The 23,952-nt window shown below is 36.8% G+C and overlaps 5 protein-coding genes across 5 annotated transcripts in view; 3 read left to right on the forward strand and 2 right to left on the reverse strand.

Annotated features, from left to right (window-relative positions):
* The window catches only part of LOC116308869 (kinesin-like protein KIF23), a 35,670-nt gene extending 17,592 nt beyond the window's left edge, over positions 1–18,078 (forward strand). Inside the window, exons 19-32 of the mRNA XM_089027974.1 lie at positions 407–465; positions 933–973; positions 1,286–1,331; positions 10,444–10,506; positions 10,958–11,017; positions 11,361–11,411; positions 11,987–12,076; positions 12,447–12,536; positions 12,697–12,778; positions 13,115–13,191; positions 14,990–15,093; positions 15,494–15,557; positions 15,748–15,809; positions 16,487–18,078. Coding sequence (XP_088884100.1) covers positions 407–465; positions 933–973; positions 1,286–1,331; positions 10,444–10,506; positions 10,958–11,017; positions 11,361–11,411; positions 11,987–12,076; positions 12,447–12,536; positions 12,697–12,778; positions 13,115–13,191; positions 14,990–15,093; positions 15,494–15,557; positions 15,748–15,809; positions 16,487–16,502 — 905 coding nt within the window. The 3' untranslated portion in view covers positions 16,503–18,078. The remainder of the gene's footprint in view (positions 1–406; positions 466–932; positions 974–1,285; positions 1,332–10,443; positions 10,507–10,957; positions 11,018–11,360; positions 11,412–11,986; positions 12,077–12,446; positions 12,537–12,696; positions 12,779–13,114; positions 13,192–14,989; positions 15,094–15,493; positions 15,558–15,747; positions 15,810–16,486) is intronic.
* On the reverse strand, positions 1,756–5,244 carry LOC148913366 (uncharacterized). The gene is made up of 6 exons (XM_089027960.1): positions 5,067–5,244; positions 3,767–4,507; positions 3,422–3,498; positions 3,266–3,343; positions 2,911–3,181; positions 1,756–2,360 (listed from the first exon to the last, which is right to left on the reverse strand). Exons 1-6 carry the CDS (start codon positions 5,242–5,244, stop codon positions 2,236–2,238), a joined length of 1,470 nt encoding a protein of 489 aa, XP_088884086.1. The 3' UTR covers positions 1,756–2,235.
* Positions 6,122–9,570, forward strand: LOC148913367 (uncharacterized). Its single transcript, XM_089027953.1, has one exon. It carries the CDS (start codon positions 6,122–6,124, stop codon positions 8,918–8,920), a length of 2,799 nt encoding a protein of 932 aa, XP_088884079.1. The 3' UTR covers positions 8,921–9,570.
* Positions 18,079–18,944: 866 nt separating the features above from the next.
* Positions 18,945–21,935, forward strand: LOC116308993 (beta-1,3-galactosyltransferase 1-like). The gene has a single exon (XM_031719524.2). The coding sequence runs from the start codon at positions 19,426–19,428 to the stop codon at positions 20,545–20,547; it is 1,122 nt and encodes a 373-aa protein (XP_031575384.2). The 5' UTR covers positions 18,945–19,425; the 3' UTR covers positions 20,548–21,935.
* A 286-nt stretch (positions 21,936–22,221) lies between these two features.
* The window catches only part of LOC116308876 (uncharacterized), a 4,808-nt gene continuing 3,077 nt past the window's right edge, over positions 22,222–23,952 (reverse strand). Inside the window, exons 6-8 of the mRNA XM_089026070.1 lie at positions 23,662–23,774; positions 23,220–23,325; positions 22,222–22,692 (exon numbers count right to left, since the gene is read on the reverse strand). Of these exons, the coding sequence (XP_088882196.1) occupies positions 22,333–22,692; positions 23,220–23,325; positions 23,662–23,774 (579 nt within the window). The 3' untranslated portion in view covers positions 22,222–22,332. The remainder of the gene's footprint in view (positions 22,693–23,219; positions 23,326–23,661; positions 23,775–23,952) is intronic.

Genomic DNA, 23,952 nt, shown 5'->3' on the forward strand with positions numbered 1-23,952 from the left:
AGAGGGGAGGGTCAGGAAGAACAAAATTACAAGCTGTGTATGGAAGAAAATTGGAAATTCCAGGGGAGTGGGGAATCTTTTTTCAAATTTCCTTCGTGGTGGCTGACCATTGATCATCAGCCGTGATTTTTAGCATTCAATATACACCTAATTGAAAATGTCGACCAATTTGAATAACTATTCTTCTTTGCGTTGCGTGAAGACCCTAAGAACGGCTGCGAAGGAGGCTAACCAGCGACTGACTAGCCATCTCATACATGTGAAAATGCTTTTGTTTCTACATGAACACAAGGCTAGTCAGTCGCTAGTTGGTGAGGAACAAGAGTTATTCAAATTGGTCACCATTTTGGATTAGGTGTATAATGTAGCCAGTTTCTCATAGAACAAATTTTATCTTAATTTTCAGAGGGAATATTCAGAGCACAGCTGTTAGAGTTTGAAAAAGAAAACAGTGGAGCAAACAATGTAAGGAAAAAATAATTTTCTGCTTCTTAGACAGCATGGAAAAGGTGTTTCATCTCTTAAGTAAAAAAAATAGAGAAGCCGCATGTCCTGAACATGTTATTTCAATTTATAATCAAATAATTATGTTGACGAAGGACTAAGTGAGGGCACTTACTGTATAACCCCTGAACACCTTGAGATTTGTCACTTTTTTCTAAATATTACAAACTTTCAATCAATTAACTCTTGATCCAAACGATTGGAAATAAGATTTACTTTTATCATTCTCTGTATTTGAAAGCAGTTCTACTTTTCGTGAACCTTTCTCACAATGAAATTTTTCCCAAGTTGGGGGTCTTACAGGTGCAATTCATTGCGAAACTTGTATCACAAGACAGACCGTTGCATACGAGTTTCAGCTAAAAATTTCAAAGCGTGAAAAGGCCTTTAATCTTTAAGATTTTTTTTTTTTTTTTCCATCTCTCCAGATTATTGTCGAATTAAAAAGTAATCTTGAAGAAAAAGATAGGTATGAAAATCAACTAAGTTTCTGGTTCTAATTTTCTATTAGTTGCTAATTTTCTTGGTTACTTTATCTGTAAGTTTCTGATGTTTAATTAAATGTAAGATTACAGATAAAATGCATAGAACTTTAAAAAAAACAACATGACTTTTCGGCTATAACTAGTGAAATAACATTCATCATTCTGATGCGTCTATGCATCTTACACTTAATTAATCATGTCTGAACGCGAAAGCCTCAGAGATAGCTTCTGATGTTGTTTGATTTAATCAAGGAGGTGATTCACTGGTGGCTTAATATCTTTATATTCTCCTTCAGGGAAATTCAGCGTTTGGAGAGACGTTTAAAGGCAGCATTGCACAAGGTACACAAAAAACAAACATGTTTTCACTATTTGTTCATGTTGATTGATTTTTCATAGCTTTTACTATACTTATACATATACATATACAAGTTTTAAAATTGGTCTGGCAGTGCACGTGGTTAAACACTAATTCGTAGTCGATTTCCGATTTTTTACAATCCCGTACGAAACGGGCAGATCTGTTTTTGATCTGCTGCAGATCTGCCAAGAAGTCTGTTACAGATCTGCAAACAGTCTGCTAAAAATCTACAGACTATCTACAGATTATCTGTGGAATATCTGTTGATTATCTGCAGATTATCTGCAGATTATCTGCAGATTATCTGCAGAATATCTGCATAAAGTCTGCCAAATTGATCTGCAGTTAGGTCTGTCAATTACAGACGTTCAGCAGATGCTAAACATTTAAAAACAATATGCTGGCTCCACCAATCATATCCCTTTTATTTAGAGAACAAAATAATGTTTGTTATCAACATTCCACAAGAACATGATTGCTGCAGATGAGTGATGTATAATATGATATCAGGTTACATCATAGAGATCACTACATGCATGGCATACTTCTGTAGATTAGTACGCCCATGCAATCGATCCTTACTCCATACCGAATCAGGAAAAAGAAAGAAAAAGCGTTTTCTAGCTGTCAACAAAGAATCCGTACTCAGACAATATGTAGCTACCTAATTTTTTTGGCATAAAGGCATTTTTCAAAACATCCTAAGTAAGTCATTGTGAGTGAAACGCTAATATAGCTACTAATACACGCTTATAAACACACATCCTAAATGTAATAATATATATACTCAAAAATACAAACCTATATAAATCACTTATCTTACTACTTACTCCTTACAAATACACTTAAATTCCTAAAGATACTTTATATTAGTCCTTCAAAGACTTAAAATTTTGAAACTTCCTTAAGTTTTTTTCTCTTGGCTGTCCCAACTTTGTTGGTCAAAATTCGATTCATCTTGGAGACGGTCAACTCCGTGTTGTTTATGGAAGCGAACCGTCCAGAATAAGCTAGAAGAAAAAAGATAGCGTTTAGAAATTGCTTTTCCGTTTTAATTTCATGGCTCAACGATAAGTGCAAGTGCCCTATCTTTATTATTAAAACTTAGTCATTATTGTAATAATATATATAAGTTTTTAGGGACGGACCATTAGATAGTTGAGGGGGAGGGGGGGGGGGTTGCGTAAATCCCCAAAAAATATCGAGCAAGCACTTAAACCTCAAAAAAGAAAAAAAATATCGTGCAACCTCTTCTGCTAGAAGAAAAATATCTAACTGTACGCAAAAAAATAATGTAAAAAAATATATACATATATATATCATGCCAACAAAATTCCTGCAATCGCCCATCAATAATCTAATTGTCCATCCCTTAGTTTAAGGGATTTTACTCCGACGAAGGAATAACGTCCGAAACGTCAGTAAGTTTTTTCATCTTTTCACGGTGTATAATTTACCTTTTCATCATTACTGTTTCATTAGAAACGCCGACGCAGCTCACACTAGTTTTTAGCTAGTTATATCTTCTTAGTTTAAGATTATAATGTAATAGGTGCTGACCTTTCACTGTCTTGACGATGTCCTGATTAAGTGTTGTCATCACGGACCCATCTTTTGACGTTAGTTTGCGGGTCCCGTGAGCCAGACTCGTGGCCAGTGTTTCATCACTAAAGAAAGTTTCTATAAGCAGCAGAAACAATTTTCTCGCATCTTTTCCGCTCTGGCTGTGAATGGAATGGAGCCTTGCAGAAGATATATATACTCCAGATCCTGGCACAAGTTCTTGCTTTCCAGGACCTGGAATGCTGGAGCATTCTTGATTGCTTTCTGCCTGAAATTTGAGAAACATTTTAGTGAGTCGTGCTAAACTACAAACCGTAAGACATAGCATTTGTATCAAATTAGTTACACTTACTGGTTTTAAGTTCTTTTCAGCATTGATGTTAGTGTGAGATGATGCCGATTCGTTGCATCCTACATATGATGTTTGATACTAAATTTAAAAAGAAAGGTTACAAACAACTCATTAAAATAATGTATTGATGTATAAACTATAAAAGATGCCGCTTACCTGGTTTGCAACGTCGCCTCCTTTGTAAGCGTTCAAAATGTTTTCGAGAAATTCAATGTTTTCAGAACTGATAGGAACTGTAAACAAAACAGACCAATTGTATTTGTTATTGTTGTTTGGTTTTCAATTAAAAGATTCATTTATACAAAAAGAGGTCCTAGAAAATCACGATTGTGAGAAAGCTTGAGATTTTGAATTCTCTTAATACAATAGGCGCTATAAGATTATCGCTATCTTAGTTTGTAATTCCGTTGTCGAACTTATAAGCGTGACTTTAATCGAATGGCGTGCACACTGTACATGCAATCCTGTGCAAAACAATGAGAAGTACAAGGGAGAACTTACATGGTAATTGCCTTCTTTTTAGAGCTGCTATTTCTTCTTTGAGCTCATTTACCATTTCTGAGCAGTTTGAACAAGGAACGACTCTTTCGACTACTGGTTCAACTTCAATTTCGGATGTTGAAATGTCTTCCGCATCCAAGTCGTATAGAGATCGTAAGAAGTGACCCGTCTCCCCAAGAGATATTTCCTCAGTCACAGTGTTCGACGGACGTACTGGAGTGTAATATGGAAGTCCATGCGTGTTAGATGGAGGTGCATGAGTGTTAGATGGAGGTGCATGAGTGTTAGATGGAGGTGCATGAGTGTTAGATGAAGGTGCATGAGTGTTAGATGGAGGTGCATGAGTGTTAGATGGATGTGCATGAGTGTTAGATGGAGGTGCATGAGTGTTAGGTGGAGGTCCAGGAGTTTCTGCTGTGGAAGGCTGATGGGTGGTGACATCAACTTCTGTTGCTTGATCCGTATAGCGTTCCTTGAAGAAAATAGCTGCTTGCGTTTTCCCCGCCTCTATTTCAGCATTCTTTTTATTTTTCAATTCTTCTTTCTTGCTTACCGGCTTCTGTTGTCGTGGGGCATTGTTTGTTTTCTTTACTATTTTGTTTTGGTTTTGGTGACCATCATTTCCTTCTTCACTCTCCAGAGCAATTCTTGATTTTTTTCGCGGTCGTTTTTTGGCCGTGACTTCGCTCTCCATTTCCTCAGCAACCTTAACGCACTCCAGTTCGAGTTCCTCCTCGTTATCTGAAATACATATTTTGTGATTTGTACATCACTTAAGTCTCTTGCTTCAAGCTCTAAATGTTTCACTTTTAATCATCAATATATACCATTATTCTAGAAAGTCTAAAGGCATTATTTCCCTGTACTCAAAGAATCAAATCAAGGTATGCAAATGTACTAGTGTCACCATGTTGACTGTTGAAACCTAATAGCTGCATAGTCAACATTCCAAGTTTTTGTGCCTAAATTTAATTTCTACATATTCGGCGCCGCGCAAAAATTACCGAGTTTGATTTAGCTTATTGTTCTTTTTTTACCAAGTTGGTAAGAGTAGTTAATTTTGTTTAATATTCTCTTGTATAGATTTATATGTAGTAATTTTTTCAGATAATCCGTACTTTCGCGCAAGTCAGCTATGTTGCGAAGTACACAACCCTTAGTTAAATTGATCGACGGAATTCACTGACTTTCTTTATGCATGTAAAACATGAACATATTTGTAACTTAGGCCATGGCCTACGATGATTATTCAAAATTCGAAGACTGTATATTTTAACACTGATCATTTGTTAAGACTCACCTCCAACCATTATTATCTTGGCAGGATATGCTGTGAATTTAGCGGCCTTTCTACCTTTCCTGCTCTCCTCCCAATCTACCATAGTTGTTTCTCCCTCTTTGACATTTCCATGAATGTTCCTTGCACACACAACGCTGTACTGCTTATCTTGGATCCAGTAAACCAAAGCATAGGCCATTGTACGAATTTTGCTGAGAGGATGCTGTTAGCGTTGTCTAAAACCAATTCGGAAAATGGCGCGCAAAAGTGAACACCACGTTTGAACTCAGTCCATAAAGTGACATTTGATCAGTCGATCGCTCTCAGATAACATGCCCTTATCGGATCGGTTTCCTATTGGTTGGGTACGAAGATCCATTTCAGAGAGAGGAACCGTGTTTACTTAAAATAGAAAAGAGTTCACACCAGCTTCCTAAGTATATTTATTTTCAGTTTTACCTGTCAACTTATAACCAAAGACCTACTGAACGCTTGTACAAATTATCATTTGCATTTCTGTAGATACGTATGCAGTCGTTGTATTCTTTGTTGTGGTCGTAATTTCTCTAAGACAACAGTAACTGTCAGCAGAATTTTATTTGGACTTGGTACCGTCTACTTTTTAGCAATGTTTTGGCGAGTAAAACTTGAACAACCGTAAGTTTTATGAGATCAAGATGATTGCATGTACCTCAAAAACATTATTTTGTATTAAACTTATGAGAACTAAGTCAAGTGATAATTGACCCAATTCACTTTTAAGAAATCACAAGACTGAGCTAAGTAAACATAAAATGACAACAAAAACATCATCATTAGCGAGTTTCATATCCGAGTTTATAGCTAGGTTTTATCTTATTTTTGCCGAAATTCCAAATTTGAACAACGTTAAAATACGCTCGCTTCTAAGCAGCTTGTCAGTGATGCGTTTAGAATGCGTTCACTATTGTTAAAACAAACACCTGAAGGAACACCCTTCATATTAGGTTACAAGTGGGGAATGTATCTAACAGTCAAGTGTCTATAAGTCTCGCGTACGGCCGTGTTTAGCTTCGGATAATAGTTTTTTTTCACCAATGGCTGAAAATACTGATGACTATTCTTCTTCTATTTGCAATGAAGAAACAACCGATGTTAATAAGCCTTTCGAAATACCCGGTTTGTTTTCCCAAGTCGAGGGAATAGCATGTGATATCAACTCAACATATTTTGAAGTGGATCAAGAAGACAACAGTCGAGTGTCTATTGGAGATGGACTAGAGGAAACAAATGACACAGCTATCAGTGAAGTTGGTTTTAGCCCCCAAATTCCATCACAATCACTGGATATTTGTGACTATATAGACCTTTTGGAGAATTCCGAATATGTCGTTGATCCTGAGCAAAGGAGAGAAGAGGTTGACCTTTTAGAGCCCGAATTTGATGAAAGTCTTAATGATAGCACACCATGGCCCGAGGAATTATTTTCAAATGTTACCGATGACTATGATGAAATGTTTTCAACTCCAGCTGAAAACTTGTTCGAAGATGATGAAAGTGAAAACAATGATAGGCAAAACGACGAGCATCATCAACCGCTTTATCACAATGCCCCTTTGACAGTGTCAGAAAGTTTACTGCTGATCATTACTTTCGCCATATGGCATACACTATCTGGAAGCGCTCTGGAGGATTTGCTTGTTTTGATCAGTTTGCATTGCATCGCCCCTAATTTGTACCGGAAATCCCTTCAACAGTTCCGAAAATTTTTCAAAAACATCAAGAATCCTTTGGTGTATCATCGTTACTGTTCTTATTGCTTCTTACTCATTGATGACAAAGCTACAGTTGTTTGTCCAAACACTCTTTGTGCACGAGACCTTACAAAGAGGAACTCCTGCTCTTTCTTTATAGAGATACCAATTGCGCAACAGATTTACAATTTGTTTGCTAAAAATGGCTTTTATGACAGCTTAAGCTATCGTTTCAAAAGGACCAAAAAAAATGAAGACAACTTTGAAGATATTTACGACGGATCCGAGTATAAAAGACATTGCAACCCTGGTCTATTAGATTTTCAACACAACCTATCTTTGTTATGGAATACAGATGGTGTCCCAGTTTTCAAATCTTCTAAGTACTCAATATGGCCATTATACTTCGTTATTAACGAACTTCCGTTTGCTGAACGCACTAAGAGAGAAAACATGTTGTTTGCTGGGCTCTGGTTTGGAGATACTAAACCTTTCATGTTAACATTCTTACAACCTTTTCATTCATCTTTAAGAAAACTAGAAACGGATGGAATTAACGTAAAAGTGAAAAGTAGTGACAATAACGTTCGCCCTCTTGTATTGAGTAAAGTAATCTTGCTGGCGGGAACATGCGACTTGCCGGCGAAATGTCTGGTATGTAATACAATGCAATACAATGGAGAATATGGTTGCTCGAAATGTAAGCAAAAGGGCGAAACTGTTAAAGTTTCTGAGAGAGGACACGTCCACGCATTTCCATTTATTCGGCCGGATCCCACTGGACCACAAAGGACTCATTCAGAAACTCTAAAACACGCTGAAAAGGCAGTAAATAGTGGCAAGCATGTAGATGGTATTAAGGGACCATCATGGCTTGCTGGGCTTTCGAGTTATGACATCATCAAAGGAACTGCAGTTGATTATATGCATGGGTTATGCCTTGGAGTTATGAAATCTTTGCTTGGCCTTTGGTTTGCCCCAGAACATTCCGGCAAACCATTTAACATTACGAACAAAGTTACAAAAGCAGATGAAAGGCTACTTCAATTACATCCTCCCTTTGAAATAGGACGAATACCAAGGACAGTTGAAAACCACAGAAAATATTGGAAGGCATCTGAGCTGAGGTCATTTTTACTTTATTATGGGATACCGGTGTTGTTTGGCATTTTGGATGACCATTATTTTCATCATTTTGCTGTTTTTAGTGAAGCATCATTTATTCTTTTACAAGACTCGATATCAGAGATACAACTGCAGCACTGTCAAAGACTCCTAGAATACTTTTGCTTTATGCTTCCCTATTTATATGAACTTCGTTATCAAACTATCAATATCCACAATCTTTTGCACCTTCCTCAAGCAGTGCGGGAACTTGGTCCGCTGTGGACCCATTCGTGTTTTCATTTTGAAGACAAGAATGGGTATATCTTAAAAATGATTCATGGCACGCAAAACGTTTCTTCGCAAATTGTCTCAGCAGTCTCTTTCATTCAAAATTTACCACAGATGGTAGAATCCCTTGAACGTAATTCAAGTGCTGTAGCTTTTTATCGGAAGCTAATTGGATTTCAACAAAATACACAGCAAACACAAGTAATGCATAATGCTTATGCACTTGGATCTTCTTTTTCTCGAGAGCTTACAAAGGAAGAGTTCACTGCTCTAGCAAACGAACTAGGATACAATCCTGACTCGAACACTGTTCTTGCATTTACTCGAATAAAAAAGGATAAAGAGATTTTTCATTCAAGTTTGTACAGGAAAGCGACTGTTAGGAATAGCTATACCGTCATGTATCAATCTGGTGGAAACGGTTTAAGATTCGGGCAAATACTTTACTTTTTCCAATATAAGCCGAGTTGTACAAGGATGGGTAACTGTATGTTCAGATGCACATGCCATGCCTTCAATTACTCCATGATTCAAGAGCTTTCACAAGAGCAAGATATTAATTTGTGTACAGACGACTCATGTCCAGTTGAATTGACTCATGTAATTCCAGTTAAAAGGACAATTTTGAAAGTAATTCCTTTTTCAAGTATCGTCACAAAGTGTATATACCTAAGTTATAAACAAGAGCCATGTCACGAAGAAATAGCCTTTGTTGCAACTTTTCCTAACAAACTGGAACAATATTAATTTTTAAAAGATTTTATTTATCAATCATTTCTCTTTCAAATTTGTATCATAATATTGTCAACTTCAATTTCCGGTTGGCGTGCCCCAGTGCGGTGACCGTGCTGTTTTCATGCATTCATATACAAAAACCGCTCTTAGTTTACAACTATATCTGATTCAGTATAAACAAAGCAGGGAGAATGTAGAGTTTTATGTAGTTTAATGTGGTATTTACGAGGCTTTTGTTTTCTGATTCTGTTGAGATTTTGGGTAAACGTAACGAAGCCCTTGACGAAATCGTCCATGTGTTAACAGATAATATAAGTCTAAAATGAAGTCCCATGGACCTTCAGGATAGACCAGCGATTTAGTTAAAGTACAACTTTGACGAAAATTGGTCTCTCGGCCAAAGAGTTATTATGTACAGCGGTTTTACCTATGACGTCATAAGTACATGCAACCTTAGAGTAACGCACTTTGACCAGAATACATTTCTTGTTCGAGTTACCTCGAGTGTATTTGACGTTTTAAACGCCTTATCGTTTTAAACGCGTTAATGAATAAATCTAAACAGTCTTTTCTAAATCTTCGATACCTTATCAAATGATAAGTCAATTCGGGAAAGTTGGAAGCTCGCTATTACAAGGTCAACTGATGTTTGTTTAATTACGGTATGTACCGTGTTTGGAGTAGTTATCTATTTTCGAATGTGTATTTGAATTACCAGCGTTTAGAAATATTAGGCATAAAATGGAAACCAAAGGAGCACTTAAGAGTCGCCTCGAATAGTAGATTTGATAAGTCTTGATTATTTAGCGTAAGCCGAACCCTTTCTTAAACGCCATGCAGTCATCTGTTCATTAGATATTTTTGTCCAAACCACGAATCTTGAAAATAATTTTACTTAATAGCGGAAAATTATATAAAAAATTCTTGCAAATTAAGTTTTTGCCACTAAGGTTTATATAAAAAAGGTATAGATCACCCCAAAAATTAATGTTCTCGATATGATCTCCAGGACGATGCTACGCGCTGTTATTTGTTTGCATATTTTATGGCAGATTTTGCAGATGTTAGACAGATCTGTTTTTGATCTGCTGGTAGTCTGTCGAATATGATCATTGCAGACAACCTTCTTACCAACATCTGCACAGACTAAGAGCAGATCATGCAGACCTAAAACAAGGCTGCAGTGCATCTGTTTTGGCAAAAACAGATCTGCTGCAGATCTGTTGCAGATCTGCCCGTTTCGTACGGGATCTGAAGTTTCCATCTACGTACACGATCACGACTACAAAAAGATAGTGCCTCTCTTTAAAAGTTAAACACTCGTTCTCGTACTCGTCGTCGGATCTAAAGGTCTCTAATACCTTAGTAAGGGGACATAGAGTAATATTGTATTTCACACCTACCTTCGGGTGAATCTTGAAATAAAAAAAATAAAATAAACTAAAAGAGGATGTCCTAACAACATGTAATCAACACAAAGGCTCTAGAAGTACGATGATCAGATCCCTGATGAATTTAATTTCTTTATTCGCTAGAATGAAATGCTACAGAAAACAGCAACAATTTATGAGAATGACAAAAGAGAGTTACAGTATGAGGTAATTATCCTATTTTATCTGTTCATGATCTGGTTGTAAGTTGGTTAATTATTAGTCAATAGTGAAGAATTCAAAATGCTGTGTTCAAATATATTAAGGCATCAGGGAGTTTCAGTAGTTGAGAAATATATTGCATATTATTGTACTAAGCACTTTTTTGATGCAATAGACCTATTCTGGGATAGCGATTATGGTGCATTGTGGTGTAGCTTGGGTACAACCATCTTTTGTTCACCATGCATTATATAGTGTTGTTTGTACCCAAGTTAAACCACAATGCATTCTGGTTATCGAACTCAGAAAAGGCCTATAGACAAAGGATATGTAGAAGGTTTATGGCCATGGATGAACTCTGTGGTCTCGTAAAGCACATTGCACCAACCAATCAGAAAGCAAGATTTTTTAGCAGTTATTTATACATTATAACATTTCTATATTAATCTTAATTTAGCTGGTTGACCTGAAGAAAAAAGCCGAGAAGGAAAAGCATGACAAGTTAAAGCTTAAAACTGTAAGTACATGCATATATTTCCTTGGGATTTGGGGTTGTTTCACCTTCAACCAGTTTGTACTCATGTTGGATTTCTCATGTTAAGTTGGTTCACACAATACCTTGAATGCAGGGTTTTATGTAAGCATACTGTATACATATGGAATATGGGCCATATAAATATTAATAGTTATTATTTGATATTGAGGGCCGTAAGTTAGATCACTCACTGGGTTAATACGTAACCCTCTTTAAATAAAGTTTATTGATCATTCATTTTAGTGGATAATTATTTTTACTCTTAATTAAGTTGCCTTGAACCAAGAATGTTTTGAACAAGAGCATTTCACTTTGTTAATTGCAGGCATTGAAAGGTGTTGTCAGTCAGGAGAAGGACAAATGGGAAAGAGAATGTGTAAGTACTCTATATCCCCCCTCCCCACCCCACCCTTTCCATCCTTTCTTCGTCATTAGACCATGCAAGAGGGTATTTATTAATAAACATTGAAGTGAGGATTGAAAAGGTCTGTCTTCAAATATGTCACGAGGATTTTCATCAATGTTTCAGAGTTTCAGTGGTCCAAGCTTAAGAGGAACTTAGGGAGGCTGTAAAGATGTTTTTGGTTCAGGGAGAAAAATGCTATAGCCTTACTAAGATCTTGAGGGGAGCAATGCTTTAGCCTTTTGTGCAGAATTTGTTTGGGAGGGGGGGGGGAAGGCTTTAACCAAACATTCATCAGACCCCTGAGTAAAGGTGGTGTTACGCAAGATGATTTGACACAACAATACATTACTCAAAAAATTGTTCTCATACAACATGGCACGAGGTTACCATTTTGAACAATATTTTGTTCCAACAACTTGTTGCAGGTTTTCGAATAATTTCCAGAACTCACATCATTGTTGCCATCGATTTGTGCTGCTTCATGCACCATGAATTTACAGTTAAGTAGTATGGCTCTTATCTAATCATTTCAATTACATAATCAGAACAAGCGTGTCAAGAGCAAAGAAGATGAGATGCAAGCAAAGGTGTGGCAGAAAGAAGAAAAACTAAGACAGCTGAAGGATATTGTGCAGGTTAGGGAACGACAACAGTGATTTGCGGGAATACGAATCCATACGGCCCTGTGACTGTATAATTTTTTCTTTTCGTGAAATGCTTATTGACTGAGTTAGGTCGGGCCGTACGGGAAATATTTGGCTTTCTGTCATTTGCATGGACCTCGGTGCGCTCAGTCTGTACGGCATCATCTAGAGCCAAATATCTTCCTGTACGGCCCTCCCACTCAGTCAATAAGTACATAGTATGAAATATTTTAATCCTGAAATTAAGCTCACCCTGAGTAAATGAGTACGTCATCTTGCTGGAACACAGTAGGATTGTATGAAATTGAAAATTGTCTTTTCTTTTCTAAGCTTACTGTTCTTCATCTTTATATTGTTTCAGAACGTGAAGAGTGACAGGCCGGTGACCAGGTCACAGGTTCGTTCTGGAAATACTGTCAGGTCCAAATCTCCTCCACCAGTTGCTCGAAAGGTAAAGCTGACTTCTAATACTTGATTGGTTCTGTAGTCATGTTTCCCCCAAGAATCATTACTCTAGGTTCGGAATGATATGGCCTGAAATAGGAAAAAATAGGTCGAGTATTTAGAAGAGAAGATTTTATGATTTCACAATGGTTTCATTTTACTTTCAGCCACCTTCAAGAGCTCGACACAGGAGATCAAAATCTTCAGATTGCTGGATTGAACACAAGCCACCTTGTAGTCTAGAGACAGGTACACATTATCATCATCATTACCACCACCATCATCAACATAATCACCATCATGTATCATCATCACCATCATCATGTATCACCATCATGTATCATCATCACCATCATCATAACCATCATCATCATCATCACCATCATCATGTACCACCATCATCATCTCCATCACTAGCATCATCTTCAATCATCACCACCATCGTCATGTATCACCACCATCATCATTATAGTCATCATTATCATCATGTTCTTCATATTGGTAGCATTGATTTCCAAGTGACATATTGTGATGATGATGATCAACTCTTTCCACCTCATGCTTTATGAAATTTATCCTACACAGATACAGTCATGAAACCAATGCTCCGCAACAAGAGGACTGTTACTCAACCAGACTGTAGGGACTTCAAAGACACAAATGTATGTCTCACTTACACATATACACCTAATTGAAAAAACATAGTTGGGAAGCTAAGACCGAAAAGGATTTTGGGTACTCACAAATGTGTATTATATTTGCATATAGACATGTAAAAATGCACAGTAGAGCAAAGTCGGTTGACCTAGATAAACAACATGCCAAAGCCATGATGCATAAAATGTGCACAGGAAGGGAAAACTGCAATATGCATGAAATTAACATAATTGTTTGTCTTCCCATGCTCCCCTTCGGTCTTAGCTTTGATGATATAACCTTTTTTTGAACCCGACAAACGTGTTTTCAATTAGGTGTTTACCATACATGCAATACACGTATAGATAATAGATATCAAAAAAGGTTGTGGGAACCAAAATGAGATAGGTGATAGGCAATAGGTCATTCTCAGACTGAAAAACATTTCGTTCCTTTTGAACTCTTGGGTACATACTGTGTACTTGTAGTTGATGGATAAGAGGATAGGATAGTAGGTTTTTTTGGTAGAAGGTGCAATCAAGTTATGCAGAGGTTAGACAGGTCTGTTTTGATGATTCTATTTTGGATGGTTCTTTTCCCACTTTAGGCTACGTTCTATGCACTTTTAGATCAGGAAGAAGACTCGGCAGGAGAAATAGCTACTAAAGTAATCAAGGTAGACGGTACTAACAACCACCTAACTGCACTTAATGTTCTATTAATATCCTATTAGTAATGACTTGATTAAGACTGACTCCCAACAATCTGCACTTTGGCTTAATACCACATTAATAATATCTTAATAATATCTTGACCAAGACTGACACCATTTGCAGTTTTCTCTAATGCTGCATTGATAATATACTAATGATATTTTGATCAAGACAGACAGCATTTACAATCTTGTCCTAATACTGTATTGTATTAATAACATCCTAATTATATCTTATTCTACACTGACACCATTTACAGTCTTGTCCTAATAATCCTTCACCTTACTGCTCTTGCCCTCATAATATATTAATATTATTTAAATAGTATATTAGTCAAGACCTAATTCACTACCTTACTGCACTTGACCTAATGATATATTGATAATATCCTAATAGTATCTTAGTCAAGACCTAATTCACTACCTTACAGCACTTGACCTAATAATATATTGATAATATCCTAATAGTATCTTAGTCAAGACCTAATTCATTACCTTACTGCACTTGACCTATCTGCAAAATAATGTTGCAAGTTATCTTTGGTAGAATCTGTTAGAGCAGCTAACCAAATAACAAACTTTTTGTTGCAAATACGTTTACGCTGTGTAAGTTAGGGTACCACCAAATCACAGATCTAATTGGAGTTTAAAAGTTAGAGAGAGAGGAAACACAGTGAAAAATCCCTAAATCAAGGAATAGTTTTAGCAAACTGTGCTAAAATGTGATGTTGATTAGCACAGCTCTAATGTAATGTTTTCCCATTTCAGACCATGTGTTCCTCTCTTGAGAATAAGTATCTTTGTTTGAGTTGTATCTATATTCATGTGTCTTCTCATGTGCAACCTTCAAACAAAGAAATAATACTCAAGGGAATGACACATGGTCTGAAATGGGAAAACATTGCACCATAGCTGAAAAGCATTCCTAGTAAAGAAAGAAGTATTACTCAAGGGAATGACACATGGTCTGAAATGGGAAAGCATTGCACCATAGCTGAAAAGCATTCCTAGTAAAGAAAGAAATAATACTCAAGGGAATGATGCATGGTCTGAAACTGGAAAATAGCGGATTAGGTCTATTTCTTGACTATATTTAAATTGTATTTCTATAGGGAGAAGTCTACGATACTGTTGGTGGAGGAACAAGTGTTCAATTCACGGGAGTGGAAACCTTGAAAAAAAGACAAAACCAACTTGGACAAACTAGCCCTGATAGGTATAGTATACAACTGTAAGATAAGATAAGATAAGATAAGATAGAGATGTGGGGTGAGTGATAGGGTAATGCTAGGATGCCACACTGGTAAGGAACGGGCCATTAGATTTTTGAGGGGGGTCAGGCAAAAACCAAAAAAATATTCAAGCACAACTTTAAAGAGTGGAAAAAAATCGTGCATAAGAAAAGTGTGAGAAAAAAATTCCAAATTATGCCCCAAAAATATTCAATTGCCCAACCCCCTCCCCCCTCAAAAATCTAATGCTTCGTCCCTAAGATTTTTGCCTTTAACCATTGTGAGTCCTATGGTTTGGGTTGCTGGTTTGATTCGTGTGGACGCAGCAATTGCCTGAAGGTTTTTTTTCTAGTTCCTAATTTTTTGTTGTTGTCATAATTGTAGAAAGCGAAGGGCCTCCGACAGCATAGATGATGAACAGTCAAGCTGGACCGATGTTGAGACGCGGGTAAATTAACCATTTAAATCACATCAAAGTTTTCTTCGAATAATTTTAAGTACAAAGTTTGCATTGGTTGAGCAGATCAGAGTGCAAAAATACCTACGGTTGAATGGAATAAAAATGGTTGATTATATGGATGTTTTGCTAAAAATGGTAATTTTCTTTTGGACTTAGTTTTCTTTGTTTGTTATGATAGTGTGCGTATGCTGTTGAAGGGAGACCAGGAATGGAGCCTGCTTATGCTCATGTCGTCAACAAGTAAGTAAAAATGGTTCAGTTTTTTGCATTTATTTGACCATTTTTCCTCTTCTCTATTGAAATTTTTCTCATATCCTCTCTTCCCTTTTTAGTCTTGGTTTCTCCCTTTCCTCCTCTCCCTTTTTTCTCCTCCCTTTTTTCTCCTCTCCCTATTTCCCCTCTTTTTTTCTCCTCTTTATTTTTCCTCTCCCTTTTTTCTCCTCTCCCTTTTTTCTCCTCTCCCTTATTCCCCTCCCTTTTTTTATTCCCTTATTTTTCTCACTTTTTTCTCCTCCCTTTTCTTCTCTTCCTTTTTTTCCTTCCCTCTCTCTCCTTCCCTTTCTCTCTATATACCTTGAAAACGTGCAGACAAAGTTTAGGGCAGTTCCATACCGTTGTAACGTTTCGCTGATCGTATTCACATCGTCCGTACAACAATTTTGGCTTCGCTTGCAACGAGCAACAAATTCTTCAACAATCGTTTTGAAATAGCTGTAAAGACGAAGGACTAGCGTCCGAAACGTCAGTAAGTTTTTTCATCTTTTTACGGTGTATAATTTACCTTTTTATCATAACTGTTTCATTAGAAACACCGACGCAGCTCACACTAGTTTTTAGCTAGTTATCTCTTCTTAGCTGTAAATAAGTATAGATAAATACACCTAATCCTTAATATTTTTTCTTCTGGACTATTCCAGGCGCAAGAAAACTTAATCTAATCCTGCAGAGTTGTCATGGCCAACTCGATCAGAAGCCAACATAGTGGAATCTTGTACAACCTCACGGCTGCGAGAAAAGCGCACACCATACAATATACTACACTACTACAAGAACCTCTGCTGAGGCATAATTTTTAACCCCGTCTTTACTGATTAGTTTTTTCTTTTTTGTTAAAAATTGTATATAGTTTTCTAATATTATTTTGTAAATTTTCGCGGAAAAACCAGTGCGCAGAGCACTCGAAATACCTGGGTATGCCCAGTAAAATGTAATCATTAACCACGAAACAATGGTTCTAGGTCTTGGTTGAACTTGATGTATTTAGAACATTTACTAGATTTTGCGACAACCGTAAACTAAATACCGCGCGCAGTTCGAAATAGCCTCTTGCGCAAGTAAATAAGCCATGATTTGGAGTCCTAACCACAGGGTTCCCGATTTCTCAAACCAATTTCCACACGAAGGAAGCTAGTGTCGGTAAGTTTTTGTAATTTTTCGAGCATGTGCAGTACTCTATCCCTTTCATTTTATCGCCATTCATTTTCAACCTTGACTTAGAATCTTTGTTAAAATGGAAATATTTTGTTAATGTTCTGTTCAAATGGTTGCGTAATGTATCTCTATTAGCGGACAACCTTCATTAAACAGACAGCTAGTGGCAAAAAGAACCTCTAAATAACGGACATCTTGCAATGTCCTGAAGGTGTCCGCATGCCAAGCAAATTTATGGCATAAACACGATTTTAGAAAACTGTTCATTTCATAATCTAAAGTATTATGCGTTTCGTTTACTTGCTTATCGCCGTTTACATTACTACACGGCCACCCCAGACACAAATCGCGTCGTGTAGTTTGCAATAGACTGCCGTCAATCAAACACCTCATTCTACTTGGATGTACTCAAACTCTTTGCAATCGCTTTCGGAACTTCTTTCGTGATATTTTACTGAGAAGTTTGGTGGAAAAGTTTTAAGCGATATTTTGCTGCAACAACATGTTCAAGATTTTGAACGACCTTCAAAACTCACAACATTGTTGCCATCGATTTGTGTTGCCGCGCGCGTTATGTATTACACTAGGCCAACTTTTAACGCTACAATATTGCCCTAAAAATCGCCTCGTTTAACATCACCTTTGATTATGTTTATAAATGATATTATTGATGATCCATCAAATGGGAATGATAGCAATCTTGATAGATGATGATCATACTTGATGGATGATGATGGAAAAGAGACGATTGAAATCATGTAGTGGCTTTAGCATAAGTAATGCTAAAAAATAACATAACCTTGTTTTTTAATGTTATAGATGAATAACAATTTCCCAGAATCCCGTTAGATATAAGTTAAAGGCCAAACTGGGTCGAAATTGCAGTGCATTGTGGAACATTTTCAAGATGGAAACTTGTCCGTCCCTTAAACGCTTCCACAATGCACTGCAAAGCCAACTCAAGCCATACTCAACTGACGATGGCCTGCGATAGGGAGTTGTTTATGCAATACTTTACTTCAAAGCTAGTAATATGTAAAATACGAGTAAGTCAGTATTAAAACTGGTTTTATGATGATTGATATATACATTGGGTTTGATATTTTCGCATTTTTTAAAAAATCTTCAAACGATCTAACTTTTGTACTTCGATATTAAGTGCACCTAAATCATGAGACAATACTTTGCTAATTCTATATGAAAGAAATTAAAGAAATAAAAAACGCGCGCGCGTGCTGTGTGCAGTTATATAGCACGCGGGGGTTGGCAGAACACGAGAGAAGTGTTAGGAGAAGCAGGACGCGTAGTGGAGAGCTCGACACTTCACGAGTGTTTTGCCAATCCCCAAGTGCTTTATAACTCCACAGCAAGCAAGTTTTTTAATTTCTTTTATAAAATGCAAAGGGTGCGTGTGTGCTCTCATAAATCACGCGCTCCTAACCAATCAGAATGCGAGATTCATAACAATTATTTTATAAAGTTGAATGGTGAAATATTTCTTCAGTCGAGTGTTGCGTTTTCAAGTTATAACAGGTTAAGTCTGACTATGATGTCATGATGGAGGCGCAGACGAATAAAAAGCACACGCACACAAAGCCACTGAGGGTACCGTACTAAAGTTCTTGGGCTTCCTGTGGTTCATGTTCGCGCGCGCTTTGAATGAGTTGGACTGTTTTAATACGAATAACTTTCGTGCCTAAAATGTTCGTCCTTCTTTCACTAATATAACATGTTGATATAGGTTTGCAAACTTCAATCGCTTCAAAGTCCAAAAACTTTGTTTGAATTATATTTTTTTAGCGTTGTAAAATTTCGTTTTCCACACCACTGCACGCAGACCAAAAGAACCATCGATGCATGATGGATATTAAACACGCTAAAAATATAAGTCCATTCAAATTGAATAAATAAATACAAAATGCAAATGATTGCTTGATTTATACGTATCACAAGCCGCCATATTCGATTCTGTTGTCGGATTCAAATCATGAGGGATAAAAACGTCCAAATTTGAACTAAAGAAGGAAACTCACAGCGACCTTAGAAGGTAAATTATTTGCTTCACTATCTTGGCTTGAAAGATGTAAAAAAGAACATGTGCGCTTAACTTTGAAATGGCTTCCAAAGTCTTCAGGTACAAAGCAGTTTAGCAAAGATTGAAAGCATCTTTCGCGAGGAAAATAGTTATATTGTCAAAGTATTTTCTACAGCTCAACACTGCTATAATTTTTTGGCATTGTAAAAGTTAAAGAAAATCAAAAAGAATTTCTATTAACTGCTATAAACTGAAGCTGAATCTCGTGTGGGGGAACTAATTCTCAAAGCGGCAGTCGATGAGAAAAATTTCTGCAAGCTAGAGTTTGATAAGTGAAGTTCCTAGCAAAAAGTTGAATCATTTTTCGTAAAGCAAGATTCTACATAAACGATGTTTAACTTCTCCAAAAAGCGAATTGCTTTTTATGTTTTTCTCCTCGTTGTTGGTGAAGTTCTTTTTCTACACTTCTTCGACATCAAAAACATTTTCAAGAGAGGCTCGAAGAAGGTCAAGGCATACAGACTGCTTTCTGCAAAAGATCTTGAAGACAAAGGTCCAGACAAATTCGAAGAAATCTTTTCTCAATTCAACCAGAATGAGACGAAATTCAACGACTCGAAGACAGATTATCCTTTGGAGATTCGTCCCGTTTTTGAGGAAAAAGACATGTTTGTTTTATTTATGGTGAATTCTGTTCCTGAAAACTTCGAGAGACGGCATCTCATTCGCACAACTTGGGCAAATACATGGAAAGGTTCAAAGAAAAATGGAAAAGCTTCGAAGTCTCTCTACAAAGGACGAGGCTATCCCAAACTCTTCTGTAATTGTATTTTTGTGATGGGTTTGAGTAATAGAACAAAGTATGACAGGAGAGTAGCCCAAGAAGCTGAAATATTGGGAGATATTTTTCGTGCTAGGATTGAAGACATGTATACAAATGTAGTTGAGAAACTTTGGAAAGCATATGAATGGGCTTTGGAAATTAACACAAAATATATTTTTAAAGTTGAAGACGGTGTTTACGTGAATATACCAAGGTTGGTATTTTGGTTAAATAATGAAAAAAGGCTTCCAGAACATGTTTATGCTGGATACGTCGTATACCGTCATCCTGTTGAAGATGATTACGAGCGAGAGCTTGAAGAAGGAGGTACCAAGGCGGACGCCGAAGAAAAGATAGTTTTACCGAACTATTGTCTTGGAGCGTTTTATATTTTCTCCACAAATGTTCTCAAGAGTTTGGTGGATTCAGCAAAGACTACTCCTAGAATCCAGGCAGGGGAAGACGCCTATATGGGGTTGATAACAAAGGAGAACTACGTCCTTCCTCTTAATGTTGGAAACAGTCTGTTTGTGTTGGATGGTTCACATGGGGCTTTGGCTATTGAGTACACGGAGGAGAAACTCAAGCATAGTGTGTGTATTGGGGATCAATTGACGAATGACTATATTATACAGATGCATGAGAGGTATGTTTATATCAGGAGACGAATAGATGGGAAAATATCATGAAAAAGATAGCTCACCACAGGAAGCCCAAAAAACTGTATTAGTCAACAGAATAATCGTTGGGCTTCCTGGGGCTTTACTATAATCTGATAGAAGAGAGAAAGAATGAATGAGAACTATGTGTATATTAGGAGACAAATAGATGGCAAAATATCATAGAGTTGATAGCTAGCCACAGGAAGCCCAACACATTGTCACTGTGACAAAGACATTGTTTGAATTTCCTGTGTCACCTTCTAACAAAAAGTGAAAGAATGAATGAGATTTATGTGTTCATTATAAAAGATGGGAAAATATATAAAGAAAGCTCGCCAAAGGAAGCCCAACATGCTTTCACTGTGACAGGACAGTAGTGGTTTGGGTTGCCTGTGGTTCTACGTTGAAGTAATAGAAAGAAAAAAGAAAAAATATGTGTAAATCAAGACAAAAAAGATAGGACAAAATAGATGGGAAATATCTTAATTTAGAGCTGGCCACAGGAAGCCCAATGCATTGTATCTATAAACAGGAACAACTGATTGGGTTGCCTGTGGTTGGATGCTGAAGTAATAAAAGAAAACATGAAAGATACAGTGTATGTGGACATCAGGAAAAGAATAGCTAAGAAAATATCATAATCAACCCATTTTATTATGCTCTGTCTACTAAACTGAGAAATCACAAGACAACTATTGGGTTACCTGTGGTTCTAATTTAAGTGATAAAAAGAGAAGAGAGTCCATGAAAAATTAGGAAGCGAATAAATGGGAAATATCATGAAGATTCCTGGATAGTGCTCCCCTGATAGGTATATGTATAAAAAGCTTATTGACTGGCTACCGTGTTTATATCAGATAGAGACAAGCTCACGCTAAATGATACATATAAAACATATATAAAAGCAATAAAACACGGCTGTTTATATCTCTGTATTGTAATATAATCACTCTGAAATCTGCAGAGCATTCAGAGAAACACCTAGCTATGCCTTGTGTCCCTAAGCTTGCTTCTCTCGTTCTCTACAGCTCCCAGAGTGTTTATAACAGTACAGAACATGCGTGCATAGTTTTATATTCCTTTAAAGCAACAATATAAAAGGTAATATTTATCACCAGTCATGTTTTGAAAATAAATTTTAGTAAAATACATACAATACAATATATATACTGGATCTCCTTTGGTGAATGGCGACAGGGGCGGTGGGTCGGATTAATCATTATAAACAGTAATGTAAAATCTTTAGACCTTCCCTTTCTTCTGTCTGCATAAAAAGGTCACCATCCCTTGAAATTTGTTGAATTATTGCCCCCTTCCCTTTATGTAGTATGAAATATTCAATATTACCATATAATTATCCATAAAATACCTATATTTCTCCTTTTCGAAAAACTGATATTTTCACATGTGAAAATAACATGTTATTTTCACATGTGAAAATATCGTTACCTTGTGTATTTAAGCTATTAGTTAGTTAGATATAATAATAAAAAAGCTTATTAAGTTGATTTTATGGATAATTATATAATAAACAGAATATTACATGGGTGCTTGGAGATACGAAATTTATCGACACTCGAAGATAAATTTCGTATCTCTGCGCGCCCTCCCCTGGATTCCTCCAGCACACCCCCCGTCCTAAAAAAATGAATGCTCCCTAAATAAATAAACAAACAGCTCATAAACTTCACACACTCTAAGTATAAAAAATTGTTTTACTGGTTTTACTGTTCTTACATAACTGTATAAAAATATCAAAAGCAAAATATCAAATGCAAATAAAAACGAGCAATAAGGCTTTCAGCATTATTTTCAACGACTGTCTTGCCCTTCACCGTCAACATTCATTCCAGTTTGATCACGTGGCACCGTGTCCCGTCCATTACCATCAGTTGAACGTTCAGCTTTGCTTTCTGTCAAGCCCAGACGATCCTTATGTGATGAAACACATAGCTCGATTAATCTCATTGGATTAGCCTGACACTCTCCTCCAAGGCCTCTTGGGATACAAGTGACAGGGAGATGATTCTTAAGTCTTGATTGCGTGACAATGTTAACGTTCTTACGCTTCTTGGGGTCACGAAACGAAGCGGAAAACAGCCGCATTTCAGGCTCAAACCAGAAAGGTGGAGAGACGATGTATGTTTTCTTTACGCGCACTGGATATGCTGACTGTGAATAAAAACAAAATTCAACGTTATAAGCTACTTCCGTCACGCAACCGTTTCATTAGTACTATGCGCAACTTGCAAATCTACAATAAATACATATTAAATGCGTGCGCATATTTGCACTTTTCCGTCACGAAATCTTCCATAAGTAAATGGCGGCACTTTCCTAGCTTACAAGTTTATGTGTATTAGATGCACACTTGCGATCTTTGCAAAATTATATCATAAAACATGAGCAGTAAAAGTTACAGGGCACTGAGCATGCGTTTGCTATGGTTACCTCTGACTATTAATACTTTTCTAAATTTATCCCATTTTTTTCATCTCTTATCCATTTTTCCATCCATTTTTTCAAATATTACAATAATAGCTGTTATTACAATTGAGCCTGCAATGCGATAATCTTTTGTTCAAGTATCGTACAAGTGAGGCTATGGGGATGAGACAAAGCATGGGACTTGCTTGCATTCATAATATCCACTATTTGAATACATACGTGCCTCAAGCTAAAGAGACATAGACCCTCACCTGAAAAAGCTCTAGGATCTTTGAGCATAAATGAACATCACAAGTCTTGTAACTGATGTTAGAAAAGTCGTATATGAGTATTATCCCGTTTCTTTGGACCTCAAGGCTGAAAAAAAAACAACTGTTGGTTAACACAGGAAGCCCAGTAATATAAAGGCTTTGCACGAGCATTGTGTACAATGGTTTTGCAATATAAGACTTGCAAGAACCTATCTTCTTAACTCGAGCAGCTGTCAAAATGAATACCAGAAATGAAGAAAGCTCCTTGACATTAGCAAGGGAGAAGTTTCAGTTTAAAATTTCGATTATAGAGCGCATGCAGTAAAACCATGAAATAAAAACAAAGTTGATACTGACAAATAGTAGCTATTTAGCAACTATTTAAAAAAAGAATTATCTTAGACTGAACCACAGGCAGCCCAAGCGATGGAAAGGTAGTTACCTCTTTATTGCTTCATCCAACTGAAGATAGATGTTGTTCAATACTACTTCATGGCTTATGTCTTGCTTGTGGAGGTGTGCCGTGAAAAGGGCGATAGCTCCTCCACTGGCGTCCTGTATCAACAATAAAATTAAATTGCAGGTTGATATTAGACGTTTAGACTACAATCCGTAAGCCACCTAGATTGCGCAGACTCATAGTCAGAGCTAGACTCATTTCAGTTTCAAAATATTCAGAAATATTAACATTTATTGCAGTCTTCGCCGCACAATTACAAGGTCTATTTTTTGG

The sequence above is a fragment of the Actinia tenebrosa genome, unplaced genomic scaffold (genome assembly GCF_029948245.1).
Source record: "Actinia tenebrosa isolate PJP-AT-01 unplaced genomic scaffold, QUT_ActTen_1.0 PGA_scaffold0__85_contigs__length_37466705, whole genome shotgun sequence".
Taxonomy (NCBI): Eukaryota; Metazoa; Cnidaria; class Anthozoa; order Actiniaria; family Actiniidae; genus Actinia; species Actinia tenebrosa.